Source organism: Melospiza melodia, chromosome 3 (assembly GCF_035770615.1).
Source record: "Melospiza melodia melodia isolate bMelMel2 chromosome 3, bMelMel2.pri, whole genome shotgun sequence".
Lineage (NCBI taxonomy): Eukaryota > Metazoa > Chordata > Aves > Passeriformes > Passerellidae > Melospiza > Melospiza melodia.
In genome coordinates, this window is record NC_086196.1 from 62,434,677 (window position 1) to 62,450,939 (window position 16,263).

Consider the following 16,263-nt stretch of genomic DNA (forward strand, 5'->3'; position numbering starts at 1 on the left):
TTCCTAAGACTGTATCATTACTTTATGTTATCCTTTCATTCTGCTTAATTCCACATAGTTGCAATTCCCAAAGCTAACACACTGGTTCCACTGTACATTAGCCAGAGCAAAAGAAATAATTTTCACTTTCTAATTGATTTCTTTCAAGATATTTTTATAATTGAGGAATGGAGGTGGACAAAACAGAATTTCCTCAGATTATTTCAGAATTTGAATAAATATCCTTTAAAAATGTTTTTTGGACTTGCTGGTCAATATCCCTGCTTTTGGCAATGACTGAGTGAATTTGGAGTAGCTAAATTGATCACTTCATTCTTTTTGTTCTACAACTGACTCAGATAAAGGTATTGTTGGCACAAAATTTTGTCCATGTCAGCTAAACATTCTGCTCTAAAGAAGCTTTAAAATTAGGTTTCATTGTAGAAGGGTGAGGGAAAAATGTCACATGAATGTTTACTACCTCTCCTTTTGACTTCCTCATGCTGAAGGAAACCACCCTGTGGTAAAGAAGAAAATAACAAGGCTTGTTGTGGGATCTGGAGGCCAAATACCATGACTTGATGAGTGCCTCGGCTCTCCCTGCAGGCAGCAGGAGAATAGAATAGCCATCAGGCAATAACACCAAACCTACCATGGAAATCAATGCCTTTGATTATATTTTGGCCACAGTTTATTCTCAAATTAGGTACAAACCCCAAATCCCATTATATCTCTAGCAGATCAAATTTTTCTTCACTGCTTCAGGATGCTTATAAAGCTATAAGAGTTGATATGTTTGATTCCATTTTTCCATGAGATTCTGCCTTTTGCTGAGAGATCATATACAACCAAAGATACAGTTCAGGTCAATGAAGCTTTGCAATAAAAAGGAAGGACAAGGTGGTTTCTAGGGATTCATCACTAGCATGAATATGTCAATCATTCTTCTGTTACACAAGGAAAGAACAGTAGTACTGCTTTCCTGTACTGTTCCTACACATTTTTAGTCCCTAAAAATTTATTGCTGCTCCACTGCAAGAGTGATTCCTGCTTTACATCATTTGAAGTCAGAAGAGTTGTAGAACTGAAAGATCATAAGGAGGATTCAGGGTTTGCTTTTGAAATTATATCCACCTCTTCTTGCATTTAATATGGTATAAAAATCTAGGTGCTCCAAAGTTTTCAGCCATTGCGGTTGTGTAGAACAGATGTTAGTGAAATAAGAAACAAGCTTTATCATATAGGTGAAAAATGTCTTGTTAGCAGCCCCAAATCTTGAATCACAGAATAATTAGAGCCTGTGTTATGGGTAGACAGCACAAACTTCCTCCCACGTTGCTTCCTCTCTAAGTAGTCTGTTTCAATCCCACCTACAGGAGGTGGAAAGGGAAATTTCTGACTTCTAGTCTTCAAGTTTTTCTTTCTTTGTTAAGCCTACTAAGGAGGATACCAACTGCAGTACTATTTTTTCCCAAATTGAAAATTTTACAGAAAACAGCTGTTGGAAAATGAGTACTACGGAGATTTGCAATGTGTGACTTGGACAAAAAAGCAATGAACAGACCAACAGGCAAACTGACAGAGAGAATGCAAATTTATCAAATACCACTAATGCTACTGGTCACAGCGCCATCTTAGTTCCAAGTCAAATCATTAAAAAGTCAAAGAGCAAAAGACTTGTGTTGATTTCCACTCCCTGCCATCATCAGAGGACCAAACAAAAATGCATTTACCTGTAGATCAGGACTTCATCATCCGAGCAGTTATACTGCAGCTGATACATTTTTACCCGAGGGGCCGACTTGCTGACTGTCCACTTGACCAAAGCTGAGGTAGTGGTCACATCTGACACCAGGACAGCCCTTTCTGGGGGACCTTTTGTTTCACCGCGATTGGACTTGGTGGAGCTGGTGATGTCCGAGAGCCTGGATTTTGGTGGAGCTGCTTTGCCGGTGCCATTGCTGAGATGGGGGAGCTGGACAATCGAGAGTTCAATTGTTGCAGTGGATTCTCCTGCAGCATTGGCCGCTATGCACGTGAAAGTTCCGTAGTCCTTGGAGGTGGTGATGTGTATATCTAAGGTGCCGTTGTCGTAGACAGCCGTCCTCGAGGAGTTTCCGATGAGACGGTCATCAGGGGCCACCCAGTGAATGATGGGAGTGGGATCCCCAATGGCTTTGCACTTCAGCGTGGCAGTCTGCCCTTCCAAGACCAGCAGCTTGTGAGTATGCTGTGTAATAAGAGGGGGCTCACAAACAAATTCCTCTTCCCGTACGTACCAGAAGTACCTTCCCTTCAGACTTGGAGGAGAAGCACAAGTTTCCATGTCGTCGTCTCTGTCAAGCCGCCTTAACCACAGCAGCTCACAGTTGCAATGCAGTGGATTTCCCCCAAAGCTGAGGGACAGAGGTGGCGAAAATGGGGTAACAACTAAAGGAATTACTTGTGATCTAGCAAATATAGGGTCAGGGGGGAGCTTCTGAAGTCTGTTGGATGTTAGATCCAATCTGGCCAATTTCTGAAGATCTGCAAATGTCCCCTCTGTTATATAATCTATTAGGTTGTGATCTAAACTGAGCTGGTGCAAGTTAATCATCTTTCTTATAGATTCCCAGGGAATGCTTCGGAGGTTATTGTAGGACAGGTCTAAGTCTTCCAATGTCAGTAAAAAATCCTCAAAGGCGTCATCAGAAATGCTGCTTAGCTGGTTGTTGTTTAAAATCAAATGCTGAAGATTAATTAAACCTCTTAAAGTATCCTCTTCAATCTCAGGCAACCTGTTGCTGTCCAGATGTAAAGACCGAAGGCTCTCCAAGTCAGTGAAAGAGTAGGGCTGTATGTAACTAATGGTGTTTCTGGACAAAGTAAGGTCAACAAGTCCAGACATATTGGCAAAATCCTGTCGGCTGATATTGATAATGAAGTTGCCCCCAAGACGGAGTTCAACAGTCCTTCGATCTATGTCCAGAGGTACAAAAAGGAGACCCTTGGAGGGACACAAAGTCCCCAGTGACTCAGACAGGTTCTGACAGACACAATATTTGGGACAAGCGTTGACTGTGACAGCCATTCCAAACACCAGGATGCCGCAGAGCAATTTTTCCATTGTAAATCACGCAACAGTACCTGGGAGAAACAAAAAGAGTGAAAAGGAACATCAGCAATTTTGATATACTAATTATAATACCTTTCTTCTCATGTTTTGCCTAACATCTACCTCCAGAGAGACTTTGTGATATCTCCTCTCAGGAGTCCCACCAAAAGGCATCAGACCTCTAGGATGTGACATTTATGTGTTATAAAAACATGATAAAATCTTTCTTTCTTTCTTTCTTTCTTTCTTTCTTTCTTTCTTTCTTTCTTTCTTTCTTTCTTTCTTTCTTTCTTTCTTTCTTTCTTTCTTTCTTTCTTTCTTTCTTTCTTTCTTTCTTTCTTTCTTTCTTTCTTTCTTTCTTTCTTTCTTTCTTTCTTTCTTTCTTTCTTTCTTTCTTTCTTTCTTTCTTTCTTTCTTTCTTTCTTTCTTTCTTTCTTTCTTTCTTTCTTTCTTTCTTTCTTTCTTTCTTTCTTTCTTTCTTTCTTTCTTTCTTTCTTTCTTTCTTTCTTTCTTTCTTTCTTTCTTTCTTTCTTTCTTTCTTTCTTTCTTTCTTTCTTTCTTTCTTTCTTTCTTTCTTTCTTTCTTTCTTTCTTTCTTTCTTTCTTTCTTTCTTTCTTTCTTTCTTTCTTTCTTTCTTTCTTTCTTTCTTTCTTTCTTTCTTTCTTTCTTTCTTTCCTTCCTTCCTTCCTTCCTTCCTTCCTTCCTTCCTTCCTTCCTTCCTTCCTTCCTTCCTTCCTTCCTTCCTTCCTTCCTTCCTTCCTTCCTTCCTTCCTTCCTTCCTTCCTTCCTTCCTTCCTTCCTTTCTCTCTCTCTTTCTCTCTCTCTCTCTCTCTCCCCCTTTTTTTTTCTCTGTTTCTCTCTCCCTTTCTCCCTTTCTTTCTCCCTTTCTTTCTCTCTCTCTCTCTTTCCTTCTTCTACCACAGATTGCAAGGCTTATTAAAAATCCTGAAAGATTTCATTTGAAATAGTGTCTGCTTCTTTGGGAGTAGAAGCTAAAATCAGTATCTATAATAATTACTTTCTGCTGCATAATAATGTGCAATTAGTTTTAGGGTTGAAGCAGCTGACTTTATGGATAAAAATAACTGCATTTTCACCCTTCAGTAATGTGGTTAATGATGACCATGTAATTATCTGGCCAGTTCTGGGCCAAGTCACTTGCCCACTCATAATAAAATTAATGATAGACAGCATTAGAAGCAGAAATCACTTGTGTAATTGCCATTTGGTTTCACCCTGTGCTCAGCCAAACCATGGAAAGGATGACAGCATATAGCTCCAAAGAGAAGGGATCCAGGGGAAGACAGTGCTACCTCAGGCCCCTGGCAAGCTTTTTGACAACTACAGGCTCTCAAACTGCAACCCCTACTGTTGTAGTGACAGTGAAGCTCTTCATGGCCCTCCCTTGCACCCGTCAATTCTTCCTTACACCCCACCAACTCCTCCTTGTACCATTATCTCGCTTTTTTCTGATCTCTCACACACTTTTCCAGCTTAAACTGCAAGGATGCATCTTTGAAGGATAAACAAAACTCATGATTGGGCTGGCTTGGAGATACAATTGTGGCTGGGAGAAGCTGAAGCCCTGCTTCAGGTTTGGGAATATTTACTTACACAGGATTCCTGACATTCTTCTCACATGAGCAGGATATAAGGAAATTTTCTTTCTTTCTGTTTCTCCCTTTCCCAGGCCCTGCTATCCAGCAGGGCTGAAGAATGGCTAGATCCTTCATTCCTGGCCCTCATTCTCCTTCTGAGGAAAGGGGCAGGTAGACAAAAAGCTATATTTTTGTAAGGGCTCTCCCAGACATCTTCTGCCAGGATGGTGTGCACCAGTGTCCAAGACCCTCCCCTGTGGCACTAGGTCCAGGCACAATTCAGGCTGGCTCTCATTTTGAAGATGGCCATTTTGCCTCTAACCTTCAATCACCATGTAAACTTGCAGCACTCTTTGGTCTATGCCATATCCCTTCTCAACATGCAGGGGCTCAGACACTTAGCAGTTTCTTGGCACATGTTTCGAGTTATTAAACCCCCAGTAACACGCATCAAACACAAAACAAAAAGTATCACTTCAACAATTTTTAAGAGCTCTTTAAACAGGTCTTGCTCTACCTTCTTGTGAAAGGAATGGCATAGGGCATAGGGGCCTAAGGGCTTGTGTTTGGGGCTCTGCCCAAAACTTCTCAACTCATGCCCTGGGTAAGGTGGCCTGGTATCTCCTCTCTAGGATATGCAAGATGAGTCAGAAAGAAGGAGCCATAGAAATGCAAGATGCTATGAGTGCTGAACTATGTAGAGTGTGTTCTTTATGGCAAGGTTTTCTGCATGGTGTGATGATGGTAATTATATACTGTTATTACTATTTCATAGCAGAGGAAATGACTGAAGCATCTGTGTTTGCTGAGCTTTACAAACAAGATGAAAGCGAGACACTTTTAGAAAGGATGGCTTGAGAAGAGTAATCTTACCTTCAATAGTAAATAAAGGGCTACTGAATAAAATGTTTGGAGATAAGCAAGTGTGTTATTGATGCAAATCTGTGGCATACATACCAAAGAGCTATAAATATCCCTTACAATATTATCAATTGGTGGTTTAGTAACAGGCAATTGGCTTTTTCAGTCTTAATTATAAATGTATTATGCAGCTTTAATTTAGTGTATTACCCTACCAGCTGAAATGATAAACAAAAAGCAGTTTAAAAGGGGGAGAAATAGATATAGTTAATTAGTAATAAGCCCTTTCATAGCTTCTCCCTCATCTAGATTCCCACCCTCTGAATATCTATTCAAAAATGTGAATGCACACTTACAACAGCCGTGTCTCCTTTAAGTGTCTCAATTCTCTAACCACGTTTTTTCCGGATGCTGGTAAATATCACAGTGCTTTGGGGAGATGGTTGACTCTGAGCGTCAGAGTAAAGAGCATTCATGGGAAAAAAAGTAAAAATGGGGGGAGGAACAGAAGTTAATTACATAAAATAGGGATTGAACCACCAAGAGGAGGATGTGAAGCAGGAGGCTTAAATGGCAAAGCAAGCCCTGATGGGGAAACCATCTGTGGATGGCTCGAAAGCACATCATCTGCCTGTGTGAGCCTGCACGTGTGCATGAAAGTCACAGAGAGTGCAGCATGTGCTCCTGCCAGCAAGAGGGCAAATTGGCAACAGCCACTGTCATTCCAGCTATTGCATGCACTTGAGAGTACTAATGTAAATATTGTTTGTTTACAGAGGATATTTCTGGCCTTTGTGATCATTTACTAGCATTGTTATTGCAAGCTTCCAAGCCCTGAGTTTCTCTACAATGTAATCCTGAAGGGAACAGTTCACAGTTCAGTGAAGAGGGTATAAACCAAAAGGGCTTCCTATAGGGCACTGGAGACAACAGAAATGGACAGGACTCCTTAAGGAGAAAATCTGGGACTTCTGTAGCACAAATGATTTTCCTTTCTCTCTCCAGACAGACAAAGCACTTGGGCCAAACATGAGGTAAGAATTCATAGACTAATAGAATGATAGAATGGTTTATGTTGGAAGGGACCTTGAAGATCATCTAGTTCCTACCTACCATCTAGTTCCTACCTACCTTTCACTAGACCAGGCTGCTCAGAGCCCCATCCAGCCTGGACTCGAGCACTTCCAGGTATGATTCCAGGTAATACTGCAATTCTTGAGCCTGCACAATTATATTAATATCCTTTAAAATCTAGACCATCCTACAAAGTCATGGTAATTACTAGTTGCCAAGGAGATGGATGTATAATAAAAATTGCTTTGATTTTATTTCTGGTAATTTTCTTGCAAGACAGAAAATAAAGTATCAAGTTTAGGGTCTGTTTTTGCTGACCAGTATGCTCACCTTGTTCACAAAATCTCTTGTTAGCTGCAGCACCAAGAATTTTATAAGCTGCTAATGGCAGTCTTGTGATAAGCTCACCATTCTGATTTACATTTTAAAGATATCTATCAGCCTGATAAAGCATATTTCTCACAGCAAGTCAGTAAATCTGGAAGAGTTCCTGTCTCAGCCCAAGATGAAAAATAGCCCCTTTAGTCCTCTTAGAACATGGATTGGTATGAATTAATATGTGCAAGAGCCATAAAACTTGGTGTTTTGTATTCAAATTTCCTCATAAAGATACAAATTCTGGGATTTGGCATCTCATTTCAGCAACGCCTCCAAGGCATTTTTTATTTCTGTATTCATTGAACTTTGCATTTAAATTCCAGTAACCTTTGCCTTCCACAGTGCCAAGCGCAAGGTAACTCTCAGACAAATAATATGCAGCATAAAGGCTGGGAAAAGGGAGAGAAAGAAAAAATTTAAAAAGGAGAAATGGATGGGTAGTGGCTCTGATTCTATGGTTTCCAAGCACCCTGGAACCCAGGCTCCAGGGACTGTATGGGTAAGCTTAGATACCTCCTTTCAGTTTTGTAGGTGTTGTGGAGGAACTAGGTTTTCTTTCCTGAGAGCTGCCCTTTTCTTTGTTCTTTATCTTCTGTTATCTCTGTTTTAAGTGAACTTAAGTGACTAAGAAATCTACCCTCAATGCAGAGCTTGAAGGATTGCAGTGACAGGTGAAGTTTCACACCTATTTCCAAAAGCAGTTTAATCAACAAGGCATAAAAGAGGATGGGACTATGTCAGGACAAAACTTACTCCTTAATCCCTTGCATCACCAAAAAACTGTGTGGAAAGGTATGTTATGTGTTTTCCCTGATTCATACAAGCAGTTTATGCTACACTTACTAAACAATTGCAATGGCCATAAGGAAAGTAAATATCTCTGCATCTGGATGTGTCATCAGTAGCACATCCATGGAAACACTCGGATTTAGGCCAAGGCTTGGTGTTAGGCCACTGTGAGCACTTGTGAAACTCCTCAGGTGTTGAAAGTCAATTTGCACCTAGCAGTTTAGAGGCTCAAAATCAGGACAACCAACACTGCTTTTGTTGATCTTTTGTATTTTTTCTTGCCTAGACTCCTGCATTCTTTGGGGATAAAGCTGATCTTTATCAGGTGCATACAGACAATGCAGTGGAGGTTTTGGCTAGGCCTTTTAAGGAGCTGGTTTCACTGAAAAAAAAGGAATAGCTCTAGCACATGAACTGCTTGCTTGCTCCAGCCACCTTATGTTTTACACATAAAGATGGAACATTTGCAAGAGCACATTTCTCCAGGTACCTGTCTATATGAAACTCCACCCATATTAATGTGACTGATCCTGTTTCCACAGTAACAGAAAACAGGGAACTCTGGGTAAAGTCTAACAACTTTATTGCCCTTTGTACAACGCTTTTTCTTGAATATTGCAGCCATAGCAAGGTTGCACTAAAAATATTTTTCACCCCTTTACCACCATGAGGTTCATTTATGTGGTTTGATTCTTTTGAATGCTGTTCTATTGTTCTCACATTTCCGAGCAGCTGTGAGTCCCTCCTACCTGCTCTGTGCTCCCTAGCATGGAAGCAGTTTTATCTTGCCAGTATTTAGGAAGAGCTAGGCTAAAGGGGTGGATGTGTCCAAGTAAAATTGGCTCACAGGATGGTCCTAACTGTAAGAACATTTTTGTCCCTAAAAAACTGTTTATAACTGGATCCAGAACAGAGGTAAGGTCAATGCACAAAAGCTGATTGCCAAGAGGGCTCACTCTGTGAACGCTGATTTAATCCATTCAACTGATCCCAAGGAAATAACCAAATATTTTCTTAGGCAGGGCTTTCTCAGACAGGAAGATACTGCTCTCATTCAATCTTTCATGAGCAAAACCTGTGTATCTCTGTGTGCATTCTTGGAAAGCTTTTCTGATATTTTCATAATGCTTTCCTAATATTTTCCTGACACCAGTCATGTTATTTCTTTTTTAAAATACTAACATTACCCAATTCCTTACCACTACCAAGATGGAAATGATGCATCTGTCAAAAGCCTAGATTATCAATGTAGCTTTCATCTCTCCTAGTTTACTAAAATATCTAACTTCTTTCATTTAAACCAGTTCTTTCCATACATCCTAAAAGAACAAATCCATATGCTAATGGTGCAGCACACTTAATCTCTGCAATTAGTAACCTCTTCACATTTCAGGTTATTTAGGCAAAAAAAAAAACAAAAAAAAAAAAAACCCTTGGACACTTTTATGAAGTTTTAACATATAACACTTAAAAGACAAGTGTAACCCCAAATCTTAGCAGACAAATTTCAGAATCAGTCAAAAATTTTGTTTGTGTTTGATATAATTAACCTACTAGCAAATGCTTCTTCGATGCGCTCTTGGAAAACATGGTACAAATTTCTTCCTAGAGTCACTTTCTTGCAGTGTATATGGAAAGGGTATTTTGAGCACTAATGTGTATGTGCTCACTGTCCTGGTTTCAGCTGGGATAGAGTTGCTTTCTTAGAAGAAATTCTGAGAAATATGTATGTACACATTTTTCACAGTGATATTGATCCAGGAGAAACATTTTATGTCTTTTAGCTTCTCTGACAAAGATGTCCCTGATGGCTGGGCAGTGTGTGAGTCTAGCAGCCTTAGTGATCCTAGAGCTCTTAGATCCACAATGCACTTACATCCTAGTTCCTAAGAAATGTCGCAAGAGCTCTTAAGTAAAGAAGAAACCAGGTATAGATCTATTAGATCACTCTTCATTATTGCTGCTAGCACTTGGCTGAAATAAGCCATTTGGTTTTAAGAAATGTGTAAAATTAGTCAAGATTTTGAGACTCATTTTGTGAGAAAATAAAACTTAGTGAACACATTCTGTGTACTTCCGAGCATCTGCCTGTCTGGCACTTCCCTATAATACATTTGGGACATTTTCATCACTTCACATAAAATCTGAAGTGCAGAAGCCTCAGAATTATTTACTACTCTCACTTTTCAAGAATACAGAATATATTAAGTTTCATGAAAGCAGAGGAGAGACACTTGGTTAGCTTTGTTAGACTTCTGTGAAGGACATTATGCATCGTTGTGCCCACCTCATGGACTCAGAGTATCCACGTGGAAGACATACATTATCAACATTATTAACATTCTGCCTACTGAAAAGGCCTTATCCCAAGTTCAGCCTTTTTAGACAACAGTCCACTCTGCTGTTAAGACGGTCTGAGCTGTGCAGGTTCTCCATTGTCTGATAAGCAGTGAACTTGTTCCACAGTCACGCTATGATTCCAGGACTTGGTCAGTTAGGGAGACACATCCTTTGGAAACTGGACTTGCTTCTAGCTCCCATCCAAAGGGTACAGGTGTCACTACTTCCTATGACTAATCTCCAGATCTGGTCTGATCTGGCATCATGCCACTTGAAGCTGAGACTAAAAAGCTTTCCTGCACACACAGAGAACAGAGCAAAAGAAATGTGTGCCTAAAATTCCTCTTGGCAATTAGCCTAAATTTCTTGTGCTGCAGAAGATGGAAATTTTTACTCTAGAATGATGCCTACCTGCAATGCCAAGGTCAGTCTCATTTGTATCTGCCTTGAAGCTTACTGTTCAATTTTTAATTGCTGAGTGCTGATTGTAGTAACTAAATTAATTCAGTCCTGTAGCATAAATCCAGTAGGCATGCTTGATTTACTCATTCATTAAATATTGTACTTTGGAAAAATATGTACGTGAAATGAGTGGTTTCCAAATTAAAACATTTAATTTCAGAAACACTAGTAACAAATATTCTGAATGCTTCATTTAATGACTTTCTTAAAGTAGTCTCATGAAACATGAATAATCTTACAAACAAGTTTTGTCACATGGGCTGATACCTGCCAGTGGGCAAAACCTCTGACAAAATAGAAAAAAAGTATATAGCTCTATCCAGAACTTGTGAATGGAATATTATAACCTTAATAATCATAGCCAGATTTTGTTGACTAATGTGATTTTACCTGTGAAAACAGTTGTATTTGTATCATTCTGCCTTCACTGACTGGAAAGCACAGGCTTTAGCTGCCTGATTTGTTGTCACAAAACAGTGCTTAGCTACCTGGATGATTTTTGGTAATGCACAAAATTTAAATGTGTAGGCAGTCACTTGTAAGCATACAAAAACAAACTGAAGACAAAGAGGCCATTTAGAAAATCCTAGTGTGTCTGTTTGGTAAAGAGACACACTTGGAAGTGTTGCATGAGCAACAGGTCTCTCTGGGCAGTTTCCTAGAGCTTTCCAGGGCAGTGCCTGTACATCTGTGCAGGGTGATGATTTCCCATCACAGATACACAGGAGAAGAGGAATGGTGTTTTCAACACCATTAATTCTAAATGGCTTGAGCACTAATTGGCTTGGGCTGGTTTGGTTTTTTTCTCCCACAGACCATTTGAAGGTCCATTCATTTTTCATTGTTCATTTAATGGCCATCGACATTTATCCTATTTTAATGCTGTGTGCCAGTCTCTATCAGATTTCATCTACAAGCTCATGAGTCAGCTAAGCTGGGCCCCTCTGCTATTTTTAGCCATTCAGTTCATTTATTTATCTTGTTCTTAACAGCAATCTTCCATTTTGCTTTATCAGCACAGTAGAGAAGTTACCAGTTACTCTATTTCTTAGTCATTTTGAACACACACAGAAGCTGCAAAGCTGCTAAGGAGCAGTTCTTTCAGAGAACTGCCTGTGGCAAGAAACATAAATGTCCATCAACAGGCCCTACTGCTTTCTGCAAATACCACGGAAGGCCTCTTCTCATGGTCTGAATCCAAACTCCCCTTGGCTCTGAGCCATGACAGAAAATCCTCAGGTAACTTTATCTTGAGCTTACTTTAATTCTCATAAAAGTCTTTATGCATTCTTATTTCCTTCCACATCAAAGGAAGAGCAGGATAATTAGAATTGGGATTCTCTTCTTTATCTGGGACTGTTGCCTTTTTTTTTTTTTTTTAATTGACCCTTTGTTCAGCTCTAGAGACAAAGTCTGTCCAATATTCCATAGGAAGCATTCTTTATTTGGAGTGCAGACTGCAGTTTTTCTTTCATGTATAACCCACATGCAGAGAGACACTGGTAGGAAATCCAAGGCATATTAAAACTAAAAGATGTTTTTTCTGATTTTTTCTCATAAATTTAATTGGACACACAAAGTGATATACAAAGATATGGAAATCCTTTGAAACATAAGCAAAGCAGATTTGAAGTCCACATTTTAAAAAAAACATCAAAACAATCACTTTTGGCTGAATGTCCCAGGATTCCTAAGAATGTTAGCATAGGCATATGGTGGCAGAGGTCCCCTTTTACAGGGAATACAAGCCCGGTGTCTTGTCTCTGTGTTTGGTTCATGGGTCAGTGAGAAATTAGCAGAGTTCTGAGAAGGAAACGTGAGAACCCTGCTATGCCATTGCATGACACAGCACATGGCCTCCACAGTCTCTGGGCTCTTTCAGCAGAGACTTGTACTTTCTTGCTTTTCACTTCTGATGGGACTAGGTCTGTCCATTAAATTTCTCTTTCTAGCACTTCTCCCTTTTTGATTCACATACAGGAGGATAATTTACTGTTTCTCAGGAGAATTTAACATTCCCATTACTTCTACCATGACAAGAGCAGCTTTTCAAAATTGTAGACTTTGTTGAACCTGCTTACACAGATAGCTATTTCCAAAGAGCTGTAAATGGATGGGAAAAAGAAAGGAGGACTTTTGGTAGCAATACCAGTACTTTCACACCAGAATCTTAATGCACTTGGAAAAAGAGACAACTTCTACCTAGTTTTAAGAAGTGAATAAGAAGAGGCACAGTCTGCCTCAAATGTTTTACCAAAAATAATTAACCAAGTTCCTCACGGAAAACCCAACTCTCCTACCTTCTCTTTCCACAGTGATATTTCCACATGTAAAGCATATCACTGCACAATTTTTTAACACAAATCTAGTGTCATGGACAATGTTTACATAATTACATTGAAAGGAGAGATGCAGTGCTTTTGTCTCTGGGAAAGAAATCCAGCTTTAACATTAACATTAATTCCTGGATTACTTCATCGTGTCTTGCTATCTATGTAACCTTGGATGAGTTTCAATTAACCTCTCTTTCTCCTCTGTAAGATAATTATAAGTACCGACTTCTGCTAATCAGTTGTTTGCAAAGTATCTGGAAAGAGTGTGTGCATGTAAGATCCGTTTATGGGGTAGTCTGCTGTCATGCACAGGAAGGGAGATTGTGGATAAGAGACATCTTGTGCAGTGTTTTCTCCAGCTCAGTCACTGGTTCTTCGTCACCCCAGGAGTGGCAGTCAGCAGAAGGCAGAGGCAGTGCGTGTCTGTGTGTGGCTGGAGTGACTTTGTCCCCAGTGCCCCATTTGCTGCCCTGACCCCCTGCAGAACAGAAGCCCCTGAAAGACACTTTGCCTCCTTTCCTGACATCTCACATTCTTTCTCTCCAATGGCTTAACCACAGCTCAGAGGCTCGCCTGTCACCAGTAGGAAGCTCATATATAGTGGAGTAGGTTTCAAAATTTCCTGACTGTGAAGAAACCTTGACTAGTACAAATGAGTACACTGGGAAACAACACCAGGAAAGCAAAGAGAAAGGAAGTAAAAAGCATCTCTAATCCATTACTTTATAAATAACAACAGTATAAGTACATCGTGATACTTCAGTCATGCTAATGAGACTGAAGGCTTTTTCCCTTTCCAAAAGGCAATAGAGCTGGCGAAGGGTCGGGAGCACAAATCTTATGAGGATTGGCTGAGAGAAAGGGGCTTGTTTCACCTGGAAAAAAGGAGGCTAGGGGGAATATTATTGTTCTCTACAACTACCTAAGAGGAGGTTGCAGGCAGGTGGGAGTTGATCTCATCTTTCATGTAGCAAGCAGTAGAACACAATGAAATGGCCTCCAGTTGTACTAGAACGGGTTTAGATTGAATATAAGAAAAATCTCTTCATCAAAAGGTTTATCAAGCACTAGAACTTGTTGCCCAGGGAAGTGGTTAAGGCACCATCCCTGAAGATATTTAAAAGACATGTAGATGTGTTACTTAGAGACATGGTTTAGTGGTTGGATGCAGTGATCCTAAAGCCCTTTTCCAATCTAAACAATTTTATGATTCCCTGAGTGTGCTGTTTGATTGAATCATAGAATGGTTTAGACTGTAAAGGAACTTAAACATCATCTGGTTCTAGCCCCCCGCCTTCAGAGATGCCTTTCACTAGACCACGTTGCTCAAACCACCAACAAACTTGGTGTTGAACACCTCCTGGGATGGGGCATCCACAACTTCCCTGGGCAACCTGTTCCAGTATCTCACCACCCTCACAGGAAAGAACTTTTTCCTAACATCCAATCTAAATCTACTATCTTTCAGCTTGAAGCCATTCCTCCTTGTTATGTTACTACACTTCCTGAGGAAGAGTCCCTCTCTGGCTTCCCTACAAGCCCCTTCAGATACTGGAAGGTTCCTGTGAGGTCTCAGTGCAACCCTTTCCTCTCCAGGCTGAAGACCCAATTCTCTCAGCCTGTCTTCATCAGGGAGGTGCCCCAGTGCTTTTAACTACTTCATGGCCCTCCTCTGCACTTGCTGCAATAGTTCTACATCCTTCCTATGCTGGGGGCACAGACCTGTATATGCAGTACTCCAGGAGTTGTCTCACAAGAACAGAGTAAAGAGATAAAACCACTTTCCTGGCCCTGCTGACCATGCTGTTTTGGATGCAGCCCAGGACATGGTTGGCTTTCCATGCTGCACAATGCCAGCTCATGTTGAGCTGCTCATCAAACTCCATCTGGTCTGCAGAGACCTTGTTCCAGGAAAGATGGAAAGTCTTTCAGGTTAGGAGAGAGGAAGGTGAGTGGAAAGCAAGATGAGGAAAGCTGATTTTGTACTACACTTACTATGTTTATTTATGAGGAAACAAAAGTCTTCAATCCCCAGGGCTCTCTTGCAGCACCTTTCACTGGCACTAAGTCAGCAAAAAAAGAACAAGTCTCCTAAAATTAAAATGAAGGGAAAACATGAGATAAAATAAAATATATAAGACCCCAATATTTCAAATATATATTCTGCTTCACTTTGCAGTTTCTGCTCACCAACTATGCTCAGAATGAGTCTTATCAGATAGGAGCAGCCAGCTGCTATATGCTACATTTAAATTTATATTGCCAACAACAGGCTCCATTACCCAAGGATTTTCTTGTTGCATTCCTAATACTGCCTTTCTGCATGCTTTATTTCTCATTTCCTTATGTACTCTTTACTTTCTAGTGTGTACCAGCATATCCTGGTATTTGTTTCACACATTTTGGGTTTTTTACTTAGTCTGTCTTTGACTAGTTTTCCTTTTTTTGTGCCTGTAAACTTTTTCTGCTTCTCAAATACCATCTCTGAAGCTGCTGTCTTACACACTCTTCGCTGTTTCTTTCTTGCTTTCTGATGCATCCCACCCCCCCTTCATTCCCTAATCATTTGATCACTGCAGTTCTTTGATGTGTGAGACTTCCAGTTCAGTCCCAATTTAATTATGTTTTTCAGAAGTCTGACCTCTCTGGTCCCAATTTGTTCAAGAAATTTCCTTCATTGATCCAAGGCCAGATCCCTTTACTGCCTGTTCTAAGCTAGATTCCTGATATTAGAAGCAGACATGTATTAGCACTTAAGGTCAGTTTGCATATATCAGCAGTTAATTGCACTGATTTATTTGTAGTAGATACAACACACTCTTCCCTGCCCTTAGGTCTAGATGCATTAACACAAAATCAAGGTAAAATAATTAGAGGTATTCTCATACTACAGCAGATGCACTGTCTTTGCTGTTCAAATGAATACTCCAGGAATAGATTGTATTTTTCAGTCAATTGCAACACATCCCAAAGGTTACATATTTCTGTTGGGCTATTATGGAAACAACGTTTAACATTATTAGAGTTTCCCTTCTTAAATTCTCCACCTATCATCTACTGTTTGGGAAATAATCAGAAAGATGGTTCAAGCTTTGAGGTGGAAAGTCAAATCAATGTTTTCCAGAAAGAATAAGAGTCCTGTAGAACAATTACAAAGCAAAACACACTGTCTTGATGGTACCCAGAGTGTCTGGAAGCTAAGTCTGTCTATAAAATACCACTCCGACATACATGAAAATCTCCCCTATACTAGCAAACAAGCATCTGCTTCCTTCAGCAGAGCAGTGAAATCTTCCTATCAGTAGCAAAAAATGTTATGGAAAACTGAAATACAACTTCCCTTCCAGGGAGGGAA

General features: G+C 40.1%; 1 protein-coding gene across 1 annotated transcript in view; it reads right to left on the reverse strand.

Moving 5' to 3' along the window:
- The window catches only part of LRFN2 (leucine rich repeat and fibronectin type III domain containing 2), a 155,455-nt gene that overhangs the window by 35,122 nt on the left and 104,070 nt on the right, over positions 1-16,263 (reverse strand). The window contains exon 3 of the mRNA XM_063152027.1: positions 1,713-3,105. Within this exon, the coding sequence (XP_063008097.1) occupies positions 1,713-3,085 (1,373 nt within the window). The 5' untranslated portion in view covers positions 3,086-3,105. The remainder of the gene's footprint in view (positions 1-1,712; positions 3,106-16,263) is intronic.